Source organism: Diabrotica undecimpunctata, chromosome 8 (assembly GCF_040954645.1).
Source record: "Diabrotica undecimpunctata isolate CICGRU chromosome 8, icDiaUnde3, whole genome shotgun sequence".
Classification (NCBI taxonomy): Eukaryota; Metazoa; Arthropoda; class Insecta; order Coleoptera; family Chrysomelidae; genus Diabrotica; species Diabrotica undecimpunctata.
In genome coordinates, this window is record NC_092810.1 from 93,179,272 (window position 1) to 93,198,962 (window position 19,691).

The 19,691-nt window shown below is 33.8% G+C and overlaps 1 protein-coding gene across 1 annotated transcript; it reads left to right on the top strand.

Moving 5' to 3' along the window:
* Positions 1–290: 290 nt before the first annotated feature.
* Positions 291–2,422, top strand: LOC140449003 (uncharacterized). Its single transcript, XM_072542142.1, has 2 exons — positions 291–1,757; positions 2,150–2,422. Exons 1-2 carry the CDS (start codon positions 291–293, stop codon positions 2,420–2,422), a joined length of 1,740 nt encoding a protein of 579 aa, XP_072398243.1.
* Positions 2,423–19,691: the final 17,269 nt, after the last annotated feature.

Consider the following 19,691-nt stretch of genomic DNA (forward strand, 5'->3'; position numbering starts at 1 on the left):
AATATAAAAAATTGGGCGAATCGTTTTTCCTCGCAAAGAAGCGATTCCTAAACCTCGAACAGAAACTGATCAAGTCAGATCAATTATACGCACAGTATAAACAATTTATTCACGAATATATTGCACTTGGACATTACAGATATGTGCCCCTCTCCACTCGAAATATTCACTCTGATTTAAAATACTTTATTCCTCACCATTGCGTTTTAAAGGATAGCGTAACAAATAAGTTGCGTATTGTCTTTGATGGCAGTATGAAAACTACCTCAAATCTAAGTCTTAATGACATAATGTTTCCTGTTTACACGGTACAACGCGAATTATTCGATATTTTGATAAATTTTAGATTATTTAAATACTGTATTGTAGCAGATCTACGTCATATCTACAGACAAATTCGAGTAAATCCTAAACAGGTATTTCTGTTGAACATCTTATGGCGTGATTCACCTCAAGAGGATTTGAAATGTCTTCAACTCGAAACTGTCACTTATGGATTAAATAACTCCGGTTTTCTCAGCACTAGATGTCTTAAGGAATTAGCTCAAAAAAATTCCGACAAATTTCCCTTGGCTACTGATGTTCTTTTAAATTGCTGTTATATCGATGATGTGCTGTATGGCTGTAACGATTTCGAAACACTCTTCGAATTTCTCGCAGGTATTTCTCATATCTCTAATGAAGTTAGTTATGTAATCAATCCTGAAAATCACACGAACAAAATTCTCGGCCTATGTTGGAATTCTCACTCCGATCATTTTTCAGTTAGTGTGCCAAAGGTTGCCGTTAGTAAGGATACCTATACAAAAAGAGAAGTTCTCTCTTTAATTGCTTCTATTTATGACCCTATCGGATTGAATAACCCTTTAGTGGTATCTGCCAAATTAATTATAAGAAATATTTGGTTAGAAAGGTCGAATTGGGATGACCACCTCAGTCCAAATTTGCTTACAGAATGCAATCTATTTTTGCAAACACTTCCTCACCTCTCCAATCTCAAGATTTCTAGGTTGCTGCAAAATTCTAGCAATGTAACAAGTACTCAAATACATGGGTTTTCGGATGCAAGTCTTAGCGCGTATGGTGCTTGCGTTTATTTAAGAACATCTCATGAAAATGGCTTTCTCTCTTGCAATCTAATCTCCTCAAAGAGTCGTGTTAGTCCTGTAAAAGTTGTGACTCTTTCTCGATTAGAACTTCTAGGAGTATTATTACTCTCTAATCTTGTTACGAAAATTCTTTCTGTCTTGATTCCATCCCAATCTCAGATAAATTCTGTCAATTTATGGACAGATTCCGAAATCGTCCTCGCGTGGAATAATTCACACCCTTCTCTTTGGTCTACCTTTGTAGCCAATAGAGTAACTCAAATTCAAGAACTCACCTCCAACCATACATGGAGATATGTACGATCGAAAGACAACCCTGCGGATATACTATCTCGTGGTGCTACACCCTTGCAGTTGCTTGATTGTGATCTTTGGTTTAATGGTCCTCAATTTTTGTTAGATCCACACTTTGATTTCAACCTCTTTGTATATAATGGTCCTTCGAGTATTAATGTTGATGAACTGCCTGAACTCAAAAGGGTTACTCATCTGATCAGAAAACCAGATTCACAAGTGTATGATGCCCTCTGCAAATTTTCATGTTTCACTCGACTTCAGAGAGCTTTTGCATACTGCCTTCGTTTTATTCACAATGTAAGAGCTAAGTCTCATAGACGTACAGGTCCTACAGAATTGCGAGATTATCACGTACACTCTTCTCAATTTTATTAGAAAAAAACATCAGTCATTGTCACTGTCATATTTAATTAATTAAAAATAATTCGCTCATTCTTTCACCACAGAATGTTTAACTAAAGCAAAATAAAGTTTTTCAAGTTGTAAGTGCTTTTTAAAGTGTAATCCGAGAAGTGTGATCGCCAACTTAAGGTAACACATTAATTATTTATTATCATTTCGAACCAGATCGAAGGTATTGCCCCAACAGGCAGTGAGCAACATTTTAGGAGGAGAGATAAAATCCCCCGGTGTTCTACACCCAACTTACTCCCGCTACTACCACTCACAACCACCCCCAGGTAACCTCCAGTCATCCAAATCACAGCAATTCTCACAATATCAAGTCTTACTGCCATCCCCAGGTTACTCTTAATCATTCACTTCGCAACGATCTACAGGTAACCCTCAATCATCCAACTCCCAATATCAAGTCTCACTGCTATCCCCAGGTTACTCTCAACCATCCACTTCACAACCATCCCCAGATAATCCTCAATCATCCAACTCACAGCAATCTTCACAATATCAAGCCTCAGTCCTATCTCCAGGTTACTCTCAATCCTAAAACTCACAACCATCCACAGTTAACCCTCAATCATCCAACCCACAGCAATCCTCACAATATCAAGTCTTAATGCGATCCCCGGGTAACTTTTAATCATCATACTCACAACCGTCCCCAGATAACCCTAAATCATCAAGCTCTCAACCGCCTTTATAACATAAACACTCAGTGTCACAAGGTAAACAGATGAAACAATATTTCGAAAATGTTATTTTTGATTAGATTTTTGCTACCAGCGGTATAATAAAAAATCTTCTTCTTCTTTAGATGCAAATCCACTAATGGATGTTAGCGATCACATTTTCCATTAATTCTCTATTTCTTGCAATATGTATCAGAGATTGTATGTCGTTAATCCCTGTCCATTGCCTTATGTTTCGGAGCCAGGACATTTTCTTGCAATAAATACTTTCTAATAAATAATTGATTCTCACATTACTTAATTTTATTTCTTCCTTTAATTCTACCATTAACGCTTCACAAACGTCATCGACACATCTTGAAATTGTTTGTATGGAGACTTTAAAAAGATAACTCAAGCTTGTGTAGCTATCTCCAGATGCCAAAAATCTAAGTGCAATTGCAAACCGTTCTTGAACAGGAACACATTTTCGCATGTTGGTATCATTCCTTGATATAACTGGGCCAATTTAATTCAGAAGGTTTTCGAAAATAGTTGGAGTCATCCTACAAAAATTAAAGAATGTGTTGCTTGGCTCTTTTTTGAAATCAAGGAGCATATCAGTTCCGTTTAACCTGAAAACAAAGTTATTAAAATACATTATCCCACCGATGCTACAGCATGTTCATTTGTTAATTTTCTCCCGTGATACCACTGCTTCTTAAGGGTATCAAAGCAGAAAATAAAATTATAGACACACTTACTTTAAACGACTTTTGTTGTATTCTGATATCCACCAACGGCGTGGTTTCTTTTTCCTGTTACTAGATCGCATAATATGGTAATTACTAAAATCACAGCCGCAGCTGCAGCAACCATACGTTCTCTTTAACTTGGCATTTTGAAATTAAGTTAAATCAAACACTACTATCATGGACCTACACAGACTGTCACGGGCCGTAGTTAGAGCTCTGTCTGCGGTGCGTTGCCATCCGTGCTAATCGGCTGTCCGTGATGATCTGTAGAATCGCCGATCGTGGGAAGCGCTATCAGGAGAAGTCAATCTACAGCTTCGAATATTTTAAAAAGATACCACGAGACGGTCAATTTTGTACGAAGGCCTGGTCAAGGACGGCCAAGGTACACACCTGCAATTTATGGTTCCTAATTCTACAAGAAATAGCTCATTGACATCGATTCACCTCAGAAATGAGCTACTAAATGTCAGACAAGTTAATGTGAGTTGAAGAATAGTAAGACGAAGATTACAAGAAGCAAACTTAAAGTTTAGACGCCCTACAAAAGTTTCACGTCTTCCCTAAAATCATAAAGCTTGTCGTTTAGAATTTACAAGAAGACATATTCATTGGAATATCGACAACTGGAAAAATGTTCTTTTCACTGATGAGACCAGCATCCTATTATATAAGTCAGATGGTTAAAACCACGCCTACAGAAGAGTTGAAGAACGATTCGCCACCTGCAATCTTACCCAGGCCGTTAGTTTTGGAGGTAGTGGCATAATGCTTTGGGGAGGTATTATTTAGAAGGGACGCACCGCGCTTGTGGAAGTGATTGGACGGATGACTGGTGACGCTTACATTCAAAATATCCTGTAAAGTCATGTTTTGTCATATGTTGGTTATATTGGATATGATAGATTCATGATATTGCACGATAATTCTCGACCACATGCCGCTGCCATTGGATTGGCCACTATTTAGTCCGGATTTAAATCCAATAGAGCACATATGATCAGCTAAAACGCCATATGACAAAAAAATCCCATTCCAAATACGATAGAGCAGCTCAGGCTTGCTGTACAGGATGACTGGAATACAATTTTCCAAGGGTATGTCCAAAATTTACTTGCAATCATGCCCAGAAGGATGCAAGCAGTAATAAGAGCTAAAGGAGGAAATACTCGTTACTGAACATGCACTTGCTTCAAATTTAATTAAAAAGACTTGTTTAAGTAATTTAAGTTAGCATTTAAGTTTAAAGTAAAAAACCTTATTTACCTAGCCATAAACATTATTTTTTGCAATTTTTTTTGCATAAAAACTTAAAATTGTTCATTACACATTGTAAAAATAAACTATTTTTCATAATAAACGAGACTTGATTGACCAGAATTTATTTTCAAAAAAGAAAAATTACAAAATTACAAAATTTCAAAATATTCGATATTTTTGTCCATGAGTGTATATATATATATATATATATATATATATATATATATATATATTCTTGTTGCTTACTTTTTCATTTAGTATTGGCAACCAGTTTAGTATTATGTAGAGCTTGCTACTAGCTAAATTCTGATGATGGGTTTGCTATACATTTTTCTTCATTATGACTGTTGATGTTTGTTTCTATTGCGAGCTGTGAGCTTATTATCACAGGTATGTTTGCATATCTGTAATTTGTAGAAATCTCTATTTTTCATTTATTTTTCATGTTCCTTTATCATGACCTATAGTAGTCTTGCAGTTTCTCCAATATAAACATTGGTTATTTTGAAGTTTGTTCTGATGTTGGACTTATTTCCTGCCCTTTTTAATTTTTCGGTTTAACCTTTAACGTATGGTATTTTTGCAAACTTTTAGTCCCTTTTTTAAAGCCCTCCTTTCTGGATTGCTTATACTCTTTTGTTGCATCACGTCTTCAATCTTGAGAAATTTTTTGTTTATGAATGACAATGAGTAATCATTGTTTGTTAAAACCTTTTTTAGCAGGTTTTGTGCATATTATAATGATTTCGTAATTGCATTTTTAATTCATAATTGTGTTTCTTATGTGAGTCCATTTTAAAAAAGGTAAAAAAGAAATAATTAGACTTACTCACAATCAGTTTAATTTTACTACCTAAGACGACCGGTTTCGCTTTCTAAAATTTGCAAAGCATCATCAGGTCGGTGGTACAAAGTAAATTCAATGATTCCGGCACAAGAGTTACTATATAGTGATTGGTGATTCATAGTTCAAACTATCCCTTATTACTGATAATGAGTGATCTTCGGTCAATGTTGTAATTGTCTAACAACTTAGGAGGAAGTTTCTTGAGTGGATGGGTGTTAACAGATGATGTAGGAGTAAGGTATATGTTATTGTTTGTTGAAAGAAAATTATATTATATTATTCATATTATTTAAATTATTATAGTTATTTATATTTATTCAAGAGATATATTTTGAAATGTGTGTTAAATTATTGAAATTTTTTTATAAAGAAAGAAGACAGTTATATGACGATGAATGAAAGTACTTCTACTGTTTTGTGGGTGTGCAATTTCTTTGACTTGTAATAATAAACTTTTAATTAAAAGCATTGAGAGCATATAGTAACTCTGGTGCCGGAATCATTTAATTTACTTTGTACCACCGACCTGATGATGCTTTGCAAATTTTAGAAAGCGAAACCGGTCGTCTTGGGTAGTAAAATTAAACTGATTGTGAGTAAGTCTAATTATTTCTTTTTAACCTTTTTCCCTTTTTAATGTTTATGAACTGAATTGAATGGTTATTTAAATATATTTTAATGTAGATTAGTTTTATGTAAACTTCGTAAATAACTCCTTTTTTGTAACTATCACGCCCAGAAAAGTAAGGGAATTGCTCCTTTTCAATTACTGTTGTACTAATTATCTTTACTGTTGATATAGTAGCTTACATCTTCCTTTATAAACAATAATAAAAATATGTAGAAAACTCATTAGTAAAATATAACAAGCTCCCTCTTTTTGACTCTCCAATGACGTTACAACCCAAATAGAGCCCTGCCTCCTCCAAACTATGCCTTTAACCTTGCCGGTCCCGCGCCGATCGTCTTCAGGTTCTCACGTCTAGCAAATTTTGCGCGTCCGCTACCACTTCATCCTCCCAAATTTTCCGTAGCCTTCATTTTGATCTTGCTCTCTGCATTTTACTATCTAGGGCTCTTTTTGACAATCTTTCAGTCTTCATTCTCACTGCATGACCAGCTCATCGAAGTTTCTAAAGTTTAACGAATTCTGAGATTGGTGCCTCTTTGAACAGTTGGTAAAATTCATCGATGTACCTTGATGTCCATACTCCTTTTTCGTTAATAGGTACAAATATCTTTCTTAGGACTTTCCTTTCAAAGACTTCCAGCTTTCGTTTTGTGTCTTCTGCCATGACCTATGTCTCGCATCCATAACATACTATTGGTCTGATAATAGTAGTTTTGTAGTCATTGATTTTAGATCTTCAGTGTGTGTTTTTGAAGCGGAACACATGGGCAAGCTAAAAGTAAGCTTTGTTTCCCCTTACTATTCTTATTTGAATTTCTAGTTCTTCTGTTTCATCCGTGTTTAATGTAACTCCCAGATAAGTGACATTTTCTACAGTTTCAATATAGTCCTCTAATTTCACTGTGCGTCTCTTATATTCTATATTGATTGATTTATTAGGATAATACCTCTTCGTATATTCAGGTTTCTTACCACATATTTAAGATTCAGGTTCATATTCATCCACAGATTCAATAGTATCAGTGCCAGCCTGTCTCCTTCTTTTAATCCTTTAACTACTGAACAGTTCTTAGTGAGCTAATTTTGTATTCTGACAGTTGCTGTTGACGAGTACATTGTTGCATTTAATAGTCGGATGTATTTTTGGAGGATCTTAAAGCTATGCAATATTTGATATAATTTTTGTCTGTTAATTGAGCCGTAGACCTGTTTGAAATCCGTAATTATTTTGTGGACGTCAATGACGTATTCCCACGATTTGTTTAGAATTAATTTTACTATGAATAGCTGGTCAGTTGTAGATTTTCTTTGTCGGAAACCGGTTTGATACTCCCCGACAATATTTGCAGTTAGTTGTTGGAGTCGTTTATTTAGTATATAAGTTAAAACTTTGTACGCTGTGCACAAGAGGGTTATCCTACTCGCACGTCCCCGAAGGCTTTTGCCGCGTAGCCACTGGGTGCATAGCGTACAATGATTGTGTATTGTAGCAGACGAGAGGGGGTAAAAGCCAGTTTCTGGCGCCTAAAAACTGGAACATATCGGGTAAGCGAATAAACCCTGACAGAAAATTCTGGTCCCTAGGTTGGAGGTTGGACAATGAGCCGGTGACCCGTTACCGTAGAAAGTACAAAACCACGAAACCTTTAAATAAGCCTTGGTAACAAGCTCTGCCAATGCAAACAGAAGAAGTTATCTATAGGAAACAAGATAGGCAGATTATAGAAACTTATAGACACATCATCTACAAGAAAACCTAATACATATACAACAAACAATACATAAACATATGATACATAAAGACGTAATACATAAACAGATAATATACATATATACGCACAACAATCAGAATTTGATATTATCTTGAGGGTACCAGCATCATCCTCAGAATTGTGAATTAAACGCATGGCTATATGCCTACAAGATCGAGAACAAGTCAACCGTCAATTTTGGAAAAGAATAAGCGCCAAACAACTTTTGGTTATAGTAACATCCTACTATTTTTTAAATAGTCTTTTTTGATAACATTTTTTAGAGTGAAAATCAAAACTCCAAATAAAAATTAAAAAATTAATTTTTATGACAGTCGATTGTGGCTTACTCACAGATATCCATAGTATTTATCTCAGATATATGCCACAAAAAATCAGCTTAAGATACATGTGGAATGTTTTAAAAAAATATGTTCTTTAACGATGACTAGGGCTAGCACTAGTTGAAAGCTAAATAAGAATGATCTACACCACTGGTTGTTCGCCTTCAGCTCATATTAATGAGCCGGCGTAGTTAATGAATCACGGGATCATTATAAGTGAACCACGTACAAGGATCTTGCTATTAAAAAGAAGAACTCTTATACTCTATTATTGCGAGAGATTCCTCAATAAGATGCTCGCCGTGATGCTTTTCGACGCCTCTCGACGTCGTCGGCGTAGCGGCACACTTCGTGCACTACGCAGACGTTTTAATCATATTTGCATTTTTATCAATGTATTAATAAGCATATTTGCATTTTTATCGTAGTATCTACTCAAGAACTTCTTTGCTAATTGCTTTCGTTAGAACTTAAGATATTTGGTTTTTACCGAGAATTTTATACAAATAGCTGTAAAATGGGCCATTAGAAATATACGCATTTAAGAAAAACAGAATGTAGGCCCGTAGTAAAACATTCTGTCATTTATTTATTATGCAACGACTTGGCTTACTAGGTTCATCTCCATATGTAATCTGTTCTCTTATTAATTTCAAAATTAATTAAGGCGTTGCTAGCGCCACATATAAATATCAACGGAGCCTTAATCCGATCTTATTTTTGTAAGATGTTTGAATATGATACGTCAACAGCTTATTTATATATATATATATATATATATATATATATATATATATATATATATATATATATATATATATATATATATATATATATATATATATATATAATATATGTATAAATATAGTAAAAAATACGACCGTTGATTAATTGGAATATATTCAATGGTTGAATAGCAGAGGTTTTATCGGTCAATAATTGGCAAATAAAAGTCGTCAACTACTTTATTGCTTTATTCGAATACGTTTCGCTTTTATTTTTTAAAAGCATCATCAGTTCACTACAAATATAAAAGATTTTAGAATATAAGTAAACAAACCAACAGGGTTCATACTTACAAAAACAATTTGTAGGGTTTTTTTTAATAGATGTTATATAAACTCTACGATAACTTAACATTAAAGATTAAAAACTAAACGAGAGAAACGAAACAAAAAATACAAGTAAAACTGTAAGAACATTAGTTCATTTAATTTTAACCGATGGCTTCATTTGAACGTTGGCTTAAGCTCTTTCGAGGGTCAAACCACACTAATCTTTTCGATTGTTTTGGATCAGCTCGTCATAATTTTCACATGTGGCTTGTTTTTGTCCATGTGTTTCTTTGGAATGCATGGTGCAGATTACGATTCTTAAGGAAATTATCAAGCGGAACAGGGACGGACCTTTTGAACAAGAATTCATTTTCTTTAAAAAACAAACCAACAAAACAAAAAAAAAAAGAAGATATTTGGAAACAAAAATGGGATTGAAGTGTTACTGTCTTGTGCGGGGTTTATTTTTATTTATTTTGTATGATGAGGGAGTGATATATCTGACTCAAGTTGTCGATGTCGGTTCTCTTATTTAGGGAGGATGGATGTTTAAGAATTTGACACATTTCAAGGATGGATCGCTTATGATGGTTTTGTTGTTTGCACAGTATTTTGGTATTCGGGAAGTCGATACTGTGTTTGGTTGAAATGGCATGCTGTGCAAGGGCACAAGATGGTTTAGAAATCCTAATGTCGCTTTTATGGGACGTTAGTCGACCTTGAAGGGAGCGGCTGGTCTGGCCAATGTAGCAGGAGTTGCACTCTGCACAGGGTACTTGATAGACGAGCCACAACTAAGTATGCGACCCATATTATCGTCAATAAATGCTCCGAACACAAATATAGCCCAATTCCTCACGAACATTTTGTCACAAGCATACAATTATGACAATGACTTCAACATAACAGATTCTTTCCAGTTCAGTGAATTTATTAATAATTATCAACTACCCAGAGGCTTTGTCTTAGTAAGTTTTGACGTAGTATCCTTGTTCACAAATCTTCCACTTTCCAGTGTACTAACCTCTCTCCGTAACCATTGGAATCAAATCCAACCCCACAGTCCGATATCTTGGGAAACTTTTTCCGAATTATTAAAATTGATTTTTGACACCAATTATTTAATTTTCAACGACAAATATTATCGACAAATTTTTGGAACTCCTATGGGATCCACGATTTCTCCGATTCTAGTCAACTTTGTACTAGATGATCTTATTAATGAGAGTATCAAGAAGTTAAATTTCCAGGTTCCCTTTGTAAAACGGTATGTCGACGATCTTATTTTAGCAACCCCGTCTGATGAGGCGGTTGACACCTTATCAGTTTTTAACTGCTTTGATCCTCACCTACAATTTACATGTGAATTTGAGGTTGATAACAGTATCCCGTTTTTAGATATGCGAATCATTCGCACACCTGATAACAGATTAGTCACTACCTGGTACAGAAAAGAAATGGCTAGCAACCGTTTCTTAAATTACCATTCGACACACCCAATCAGATACAAACTTAACCTGGTACAAGCCCTCAGCCTTAGAGTACACATGTTGACACACCCGCTTTACAAAGAAGAATCTCTCAATCTACTGAAGTCTATTCTCATAGATAACTCCTATCCGGCACCCTTCATCAATAAATTTCTATATTCCAAAAGCTATGGGCAGTCCATTACCGAAACACCCAATGGGCTAACATTAGCGTCCATATCTAACAAAATACAGATTAATAAGTCCCCCCTCACTCCTGAACAAACCACTAAATATGCTTCGCTCCCGTACTTCCCACAAATCACTACCAAGCTTAACAAAATTTTCAAAAACTTACCTATTAAAATAGCCTTAAAAAATACCAGAACCTTAGGTAAGTTATTTTCCAAGACAAAAACTCCATTGGCCCCTCTAGAACAAACTAATGTCGTCTATCAAGTACCCTGTGCAGAGTGTAACTCCTGCTACATTGGCCAGACCAGCCGCTCCCTTCAAGGTCGACTAACGTCCCATAAAAGCGACATTAGGATTTCTAAACCATCTTGTGCCCTTGCACAGCATGCCATTTTAACCAAACACAGTATCGACTTCCCGAATACCAAAATACTGTGCAAACAACAAAACCATCATAAGCGATCCATCCTTGAAATGTGTCAAATTCTTAAACATCCATCCTCCCTAAATAAGAGAACCGACATCGACAACTTGAGTCAGATATATCACTCCCTCATCATACAAAATAAATAAAAATAAACCCCGCACAAGACAGTAACACTTCAATCCCATTTTTCTTTCCAAATTTCTTCTTTTTTTTTGTTTTGTTGGTTTGTTTTTGAAAGAAAATGAATTCTTGTTCAAAAGGTCCGTCCCTGTTCCGCTTGATAATTTCCTTAAGAATCGTAATCTGCACCATGCATTCCAAAGAAACACATGGACGAAAACAAGCCACATGTGAAAATTATGACGAGCTGATCCAAAACAATCGAAAAGATTAGTGTGGTTTGACCCTCGAAAGAGCTTAAACCAACGTTCAAATGAAGCCATCGGTTAAAATTAAATGAACTAATGTTCTTACAGTTTTACTTGTATTTTTTGTTTCGTTTCTCTCGTTTAGTTTTTAATCTTTAATGTTAAGTTATCGTAGAGTTTTTATAACATCTATTAAAAAAAAAACCCCTTAAATTGTTTTTGTAAGTATGAACCCTGTTGGTTTGTTTACTTATATTCTAAAATCTTTTTTATTTTTAGTGAACTGATGATGCTTTTAAAAAATAAAAGCGAAACGTATTCGAATAAAGCAATAAGGTAGTTGACGACTTTTATTTGCCAATTAGTGACCGATAAAACCTCTGCTATTCAACCATTGAATATATTCCAAATTTATAAATATATATATATATATATATATATATATATATATATATATATATATATATATATATATATATATATATATAAATATATATATCCTCTCTATTGGTTATATCTCTCGTTATATCTATAACGAAATGGTGTTGCACAGCATGAGAAGATATAGATAATTATTGACCATGAATAAAAGGAGGAAGGCAGCATATTTGGGGAATATACTTAGAAATGATAGTACGAGTTGTAGCAGCTCATCATGAAGGGTAAAATCAAAGAAAAAAGGGGTCCTAGTAGACGACAAAAAATATCCTGGCTGAAAAACATTCGCGAACAGGTTGTTAACACACATGCTATTATGAAAAGCAAAAGATGACTAATTTGAAATTGTTATAGCCAACCTTTATTAGTGAAATCTACACTTGAAAAAGAAAATATAACATCTAGAGACTGACTCTATGTATTAGAAAAAACATCTTGTCAGTCTTTTTGTAATAATATGAGTGTGTTCTTTTTCTGATAGTTTCTTCCAATTTTTTTAGATTTTATTCACTTTTTAACATTTTGTTTTGTTTTACTCTTTTTATTGTAAAAACAGCTAGCGCACAACAATTGTATCAACTATACTTCCTTTATTCTATTATTCATCAATTTTAAATTTTCATTTATTTCACCAAATAAACAAGTTTATTTGTCCGTTGACAATTGTAACTTCCCTCTCTGTTTTACCTTAAAATAATAAAGAGAAAACATTTTTTGTATCTCTTTTTTGTATCTTATCTCTTAGGTACCGTAAGTACTCATTAATATCATTATTTTTTATTTATAGCTGATAATATTTTATATAATTCTTATAATATTCTTTTTGACATAACCTACCTAACATCTAAGCCACGTTTCTATTAGGTATATGTATTGACATTCGGTCTCATTTTTTAAACCCCCACTCAATTTTTATGAGATTGCTATTAATATATTGCTATTAATATTTATGAGATTGCTATAGTAATTTCATAGTGGTTGCCATCTGTAGATATATAATTAAAATCCAGCTTTCTGCGTCCTAAGTTAAACATTGGCCTCCCATAATTTTCTCCAGCCCTATCGGTCTTAAGCTTTCTGCAGCCAATTCTAGCAGCAATGATAGCCTACCTTTGCTTCTTCTCTCAGCTCTTGCTTTCCACACTGTAATTTTTTGAATCCACCGCCCGTCATTTATTTTGTCTACATGACTTGCTTAGTTTTACTTTAGCCATGCTGTGCGCTCTATGACATATATGACGCCTATTTTTCTTATTTCTTTGTTTCCTAAGTTAAGGAAAGTGTCTCGGCACCGTAAGTCATAATTGGAAGCCCACATTGTCGAACGTCTTTTTTTCGAATAATTTGGCATGTTACTCTTAAATATGTCTGATATAGCTACATATGTGGCACATACTAAATTAATTCGTCTTTGCAGTTTAGCAGTTTGGTTTTCCCTAGCAATTTAAATTTCATTACCTATATTAAGTATTTATATTTATAAACTAATTATATTTCGACCCCTTCCTGACCAGGACGTTTTATTAAGAATGAAAAAAGTAAAAGAGTTGTTTACCACAATAAAAACAGCCAAAAATAAATAACTTGGTCACATCATGAGGAACAGCAAAATATATTTGTTGCTCCAATTAATTCTTTAAGGAAAAGTGGAAGGAAAACAATGACCAGAAAGGCGAAGAATTTCCTGGCTGAAAAATCTACGTACGTGGTTCAACACAACAACCACAAATGTTTTCATAGCGGCAGTTTGCAAAACACAGATTGCCATGATGGTCGCCAATATCCGAAACGGATAGGCACTACAAGAAGAAGAATCATATTTCGTTGCAGTCGACTTTTGGAATTTCACTTGGTAACAGATTGCGCATGTATTGTGTATTTCCAAAATGTATCTTCAAACTAACTTCATTACAGGCTGCATCTAACTCAGTAAGTATAGTTCCAATCTCTTAGTTATCTTAAATGTCGATTTCGCTGTCGATATTGATTTTTTTAGCTTCCCACTCCCATCTTTTAAAAGCATATTCTAGAACTGCCGTTAAGAGTTTGAGAGATAACGTGTCTCTTTGCCTAATTTCTCTTTTGATTTTTACACATTTTATATCTTTGTGTAGTCTTACGGTCATGATTGCAGTCTTGCTTATATTTGCAATCAGTTTGGAGTACTGATAATCTGTGCGACTGTTCTCCAACGCTCTTATTGCGCTGTTGAGTTCTATTGTATCGAGAGCTTGGCAAAAGTCTACGAAAGCTAGGATCAGTGGTCGGTTAAATTTGATGAATTTTTTATATTCTCTTTTATGCAGAGAAGGTGATCATTGGTGCCAAAGTTTTTGTTAAAACCTGCCTGTTCTCTAGATTGGTAAAAAACTAATTTTATTTCTAATCTACTTTTTATTTTTCTTGTGAATGACTTGTAGAGGTAGTTTAACAGGATGTTGGATTGCCCTTTGAGAGTAATTAAATGGTAAGTGTGCTATGCAATCTTGCAGGTGTTTCACTTTGGTGCAGACATAATTTAAACAATTTCTTTTTAGTCTTTCTCTTCCAATCTTTACGGCTTCTATAACGATATTATCTTCTCCCGACACTTTATGTGTTTTCATTTTCTTCAGTGCGTTTTTTATTTTGTCTGTTGATATATCAGGCATCAATTTCGATCATTGGCTGTTTAATATTATTCCTAACTTTTCTGTTAGATCCTCATCATGGTTTTGTTGACTTAATTGACTTGGTGTTCTGTTGACAGTAAATTAATCATTTCTGTTGGTAATAACATTTCCATATTTATCCTTTTTTCATTTTTTTTCCACTGCCAATTTTCGTCTTAGAACTTTGAGACTCTTTTTATTTTTAATCGTTTGTTAATTTTGTTTACTTTTATGTTGTCGGTTGTCCATCCTAATACATTTTTGTATTCTTTTACTTATAAACTTACGTACTGAACTCTCTAAGTTCATGCTATTTTCTGCTTTTGTTATTTAAATTTTTCTTCTCTCTTTTATTATTGCTTATGTTTGTTAATTTATTTTTTTGTTATATGTTTTTTTTTGGCAGTGTATCTTCTGGCTTTTCTCTACAGCTTCTAGAATAATCTCATTTGGGGTATTAATATTTGGGTCTGTATTCTTATTGCTTTCAAGAATGCTGTTGATGTGTTTTTCAAATGCGAATATTATTAGGCCCTGTCCAGATATGTGTACACTTCTTTTTGATCATGCGAGATTTGTTGTTACCAAGGTCTATTTGTAACGATGCTTTCACCATTAGGTGATCGCTACCTATTGAAAACAGGTATACCTATAATTTAGCCCCCATTCTTTAAGCGTCTGTAGTATTTTGCTTAGCTCAACTGTATTGGGATTATGAAAAATTGAGAAATATTAGAACCAAAGCTTTAATTGTATTCCACTACTTTCCATATTAGTATTTTTATTCATTGTAGATGGTTATTAGTTTCGTAATTTTTTCGGAACCCTGCTCGTTCTCTTGGCTGATAATTTTAATTCCATTTTTTTAATTAATATTCTCGTAAACAACTTACACATGTGGCTAAGAAGGCTAATCTGTAATTCTCTAAATTTGCTATGTCACCTGTTTTATGTAATAGAATCATATACTTTGTCTCAAAGTGACTAGTCTGTACAGGGTAAGATATGCAATGTTAACCTTATAGGAATTTCGCCAAGACGTTGCCAGTTTTATGCAGTGAGCGCTGGCGTTCTCTATTGTTTATCTTTCAAAATAAACGGAATAAACCAGGAGTTCTCAACAAGTCCTCACGTACAATTTTATGTAATTTACAAATATCGTTTACTTATCAACTTTTATCTTTTATTACTAGCAGTAGTATAATAAAATGTGCATTAAATAAACATTTGTTTCAAACTTTAAAATAATTCAAGTAATTTATACTAACTCCCAAATTTACAATGTTATTTATGTCCCTGCGATGCTAATTACTGCCATAATGTGTAGGGAATTTGTAATTTTGGTTGATATCAACTGCAAATACTTTCTTTTAAATTATTCAGTAATTAAGAAGCAATTAGAGTAATTGTTGTACAGAATATGTTTAAAAGCTTGATATATCCAGAGCCTTAATTAGTCTTTATTTGTTCTTTGGAGCGCGGAAACATATTCGAGTTACGATTATTTGCACCAACTTGGATGTACTGTTACTGTTTTGTTATTGTTGTTATTTGTTGGTGGCTGTTGTTGTGATTTGCTGTTGGCAATTATTGTTATTTTCTGTTCTTGGCTATTGTTATATTTGACGCCGAATTTTCACCGAAAAATGAAGGAAATTGTTCAATAGAAACGTGGAAAAGCTCTGAAACTTTCAGAGAAGCACATACTATTGAATATTATTAATTATCATCTTAATCAGGATAACAACGATTCTGTATCAAGTGTAATCAGGAAAGTGTAAGAAATGAGTGGTGTTTGCCAAAAGACTCTGTTTCGCATTCGACAGGAATATTCATCACCTGCTGGATTACAATCTCCAAAGAGCAGGCTTAAGAAGCAAAAGGTTGGTAATTCTCATGACAACGTATGATGAAGGTGTCAGGGGCCAAATTCGTAGAATAGTTTATCAATGTTTTCGTGAAAACATACCACCAACAATAAACAAAATATTAGCTGTTGTAAACGTCGAAGAAACTTTGCCCAACTTTTCACGGGCCACGCTACATCGCTTGCTGAGTGATATGGATTTTGTGTTTATAAAACGTGGCAGAAATTTAATTTTGATTGAAAAACCAGAAATCATCTCGTGGCGTCATCGTTATTTACGCACAATTCGTAAATACCATGCAGAAGGATACAACATAGTGTATTTGGATGAATCATGGGTAAATATCAGGCACAGGGTGAAAAAAGAACAGGTTGATAAAACAATTACATCTTATAGCGATGCTTTTGTTCGTGGTCTAACAACAGGATAACAGCTTGTGGTGCACGGTTCGTTTTATTGCACGCAGGATCTACCAGTGGATTTGTTGATAGGGCAGAGCTCACGTTTTTGGCAAAAAAAATACTCAGGACTACCACGACGAAATGGATGGACCGACCTTCGAAAATTGGTTCGAAAATAACTTAATGCTAAATTTGCCAGAAAAAACTGTTGTGGTAAAGGACAATGCCTCCTATCACAGCAGAAAGTCAGAACAAATTCCCAACAGTTCAATACTAAAAGAAGATATTCAAGAATGGCTTCTGTCACAGGACCTATTTTTTGAAGAAGACTACCTAAAATGCGATTTACTTGATGTAGTCAAGGCCTTCAAAGCAAAATATGACAGGTACATAATGAAAGATATTACCAAAAAGCACAATGTGAAGATTTTAAGGCTCCCACCCTATCACTGTGAACTCAATCCCATCGAAATGGTTTGGAGTGAAGTAAGCGGTATATAGCTAGACGCAATGCGAATTTTAAAGAAGCTGAAATGCGAAATTTAATTACAGCAGCGTACCAGGTCATTACGCCAGAGAAATGGAAAAACTACGTTAACCACGTAATAGCAACAGAAAAAAAAATGAGGGAAATTGACAATTTGTTGGATGTTATCGAACCAATTATTATAAATATAAAAACCGGATATAGTGATGACAGTGACGATAATAATAATGATGGTGATAGTGAAGCAGAAACTAAATGTGACAGCGATTGACAGAAAAAGGAACTAAATATAATGGTGTACAATTACGATTACTTACACACGAAATTAAATACAATGACTTCTTTTATTTTCAACTTATTTATTAGTTTTATTTTCGGATATTTCTACGTTTTGTTACTGCCAACATAAACAGTGCGGTTTTTAAAAGTCCTTCCCCCCTTAATTTTTGAACGAAACAATACATAAATAAAATGTTTCTTTATATCTTAGTTTTATTTTATTCGATTTTATTTAAATCTATAAAAAAATGGTTTGAATCGCTAGCACATACTGTAGAATTAAAAACAAACTGCTTATGTGACATAAATAAAAGGCATTTCTTAATTTCTATTTTATTTTAATTTAACTCAAGTATGTTGTAGCAAATAATATTTGTTTGAGAACACTGACAGAAAGTAGCCAGGCAGGGTCGTTAGTGGGCATTAGTACTTAAGCTACCCTCAACACAAAAGTTGGAATAGGCTAAGTAGTAAGAAGTGGCGTTTATTTTAATACAAGTTTGCAAAGAATTATGACATCGATGTTGTGCATTTACCCTGTACAGACTAGTCACTTTGAGACAATCTATAGTAGCGTTGTTCGGGTTGTTGAAATATTTTCGTAGTAAAGAAAAGAGAGACGGAGAGTAGTAGGAAAAAACGGATGATGTACGAGTAGGGAAAGAAATATCTCCATAATTTATAATAATATAGAGAGTTCGTCAAAACGTACCTGACATTATTAAATAGATACTATTATTGGTATGGTATGGTAAAATAAAAAAGGTGAAGAAATCAAAGATGAAAGATTTAACAACTTATTATATGCAGATAATACATCTTAAAATCGATGGTTGATAATGGCAAAGATCTGTAGACAATATTAGACCATGTGGTGGGAATTTGTAACAAATACGGCATTAAATTAAACTGTAAAAAGACCAAAATTCGAATAGTATTCAAATACAGTAAAATTCAACACTGTTTTAGAAAAAATAATAAAACTTTGGAAGCAGCACTTAAATTTCAAAATGTAGGACGCAGTCTACTCGGAAAATATAAAATCAATCGGAAATCAATAAAGTCAATCAGAAAAGGTGAGAATTTTTAAAATTGTTTTCAAACTCTTAATTATGAAGCGAAAGTTTGAATTTTAACGATGACAATATTTAAACAAAAACCCCTCGAAATATGCCCCAAATTATATACTCATATTTAAAAAAATATATCGTTCTAAATTATGAAAAAAAATCTGTTATATCTGTTATATTTAAAAGTTATATTTACCGTAAAAATCAGTCATCAGATATTAGTATTTAAGCATGTTATGCCCAATCAGAAATATCAACTATCAGCTAGTTTTGCTAGGTAAGATCATCATCAACATTATTAGTGTTTATACCGTAAATGGCCTCTAAGCCATTTTTCCAAGTTTTCTGCATCATACTATTTGTTAAGATCTTAGGTCTACTAGATGATATAAATACCCTTAAACTATAAGTATATCTATAGAGCGTTCCACGTTAAGAAAATAACATCGGAGAGTTAGGGCCATGTATTTCTTATAGACGATTGAAGCGCAGCGATGCCACGACGAACACAAGCACGATTCAGGGTTGTATTATTTGCATTTTGGTTTCCAAAGATATGAATTAAAATTAATGTTTTTTAACGGTATTGACCAAAAGTGCTCATTCGAAACAAAAAATGAAAAGTAGGGAAAATGATTTTAATTAAATAAATAGTATTTACAAAAGATAATTTTATTCTTATAGTAACGACAGATTATTTGTTTTTCGGTTAAACGGACCTCTTTGTGTAGCGCGGATGTCCAGCTATCCGTTGGAATGCATATCTAATTACTAATTGCAACTTAAAATAACACGGTGTGTGTATGTCAGCGATTTTATGTCGTTCTCTGACTACATAATGATAATAAGGCTTTGTGGTTCTTTAGTAGTTATTCTGACTTTACAGTTAAATGTTAATTGAAAATGGGAATTTAAAAATTAA

What these genes read in the sequence shown, in the direction of transcription:
- LOC140449003 (XM_072542142.1), top strand. Translation starts at nt 291, where the DNA reads ATGTTTCCTGTTTACACGGTACAACGCGAATTATTCGATATTTTGATA. An exon ending in CAGAATTGCGAGATTATCAC is followed by an intron (nt 1,758 to 2,149) that starts GTACACTCTTCT and finishes TGCCATCCCCAG; the next exon opens with GTTACTCTTAATCATTCACT.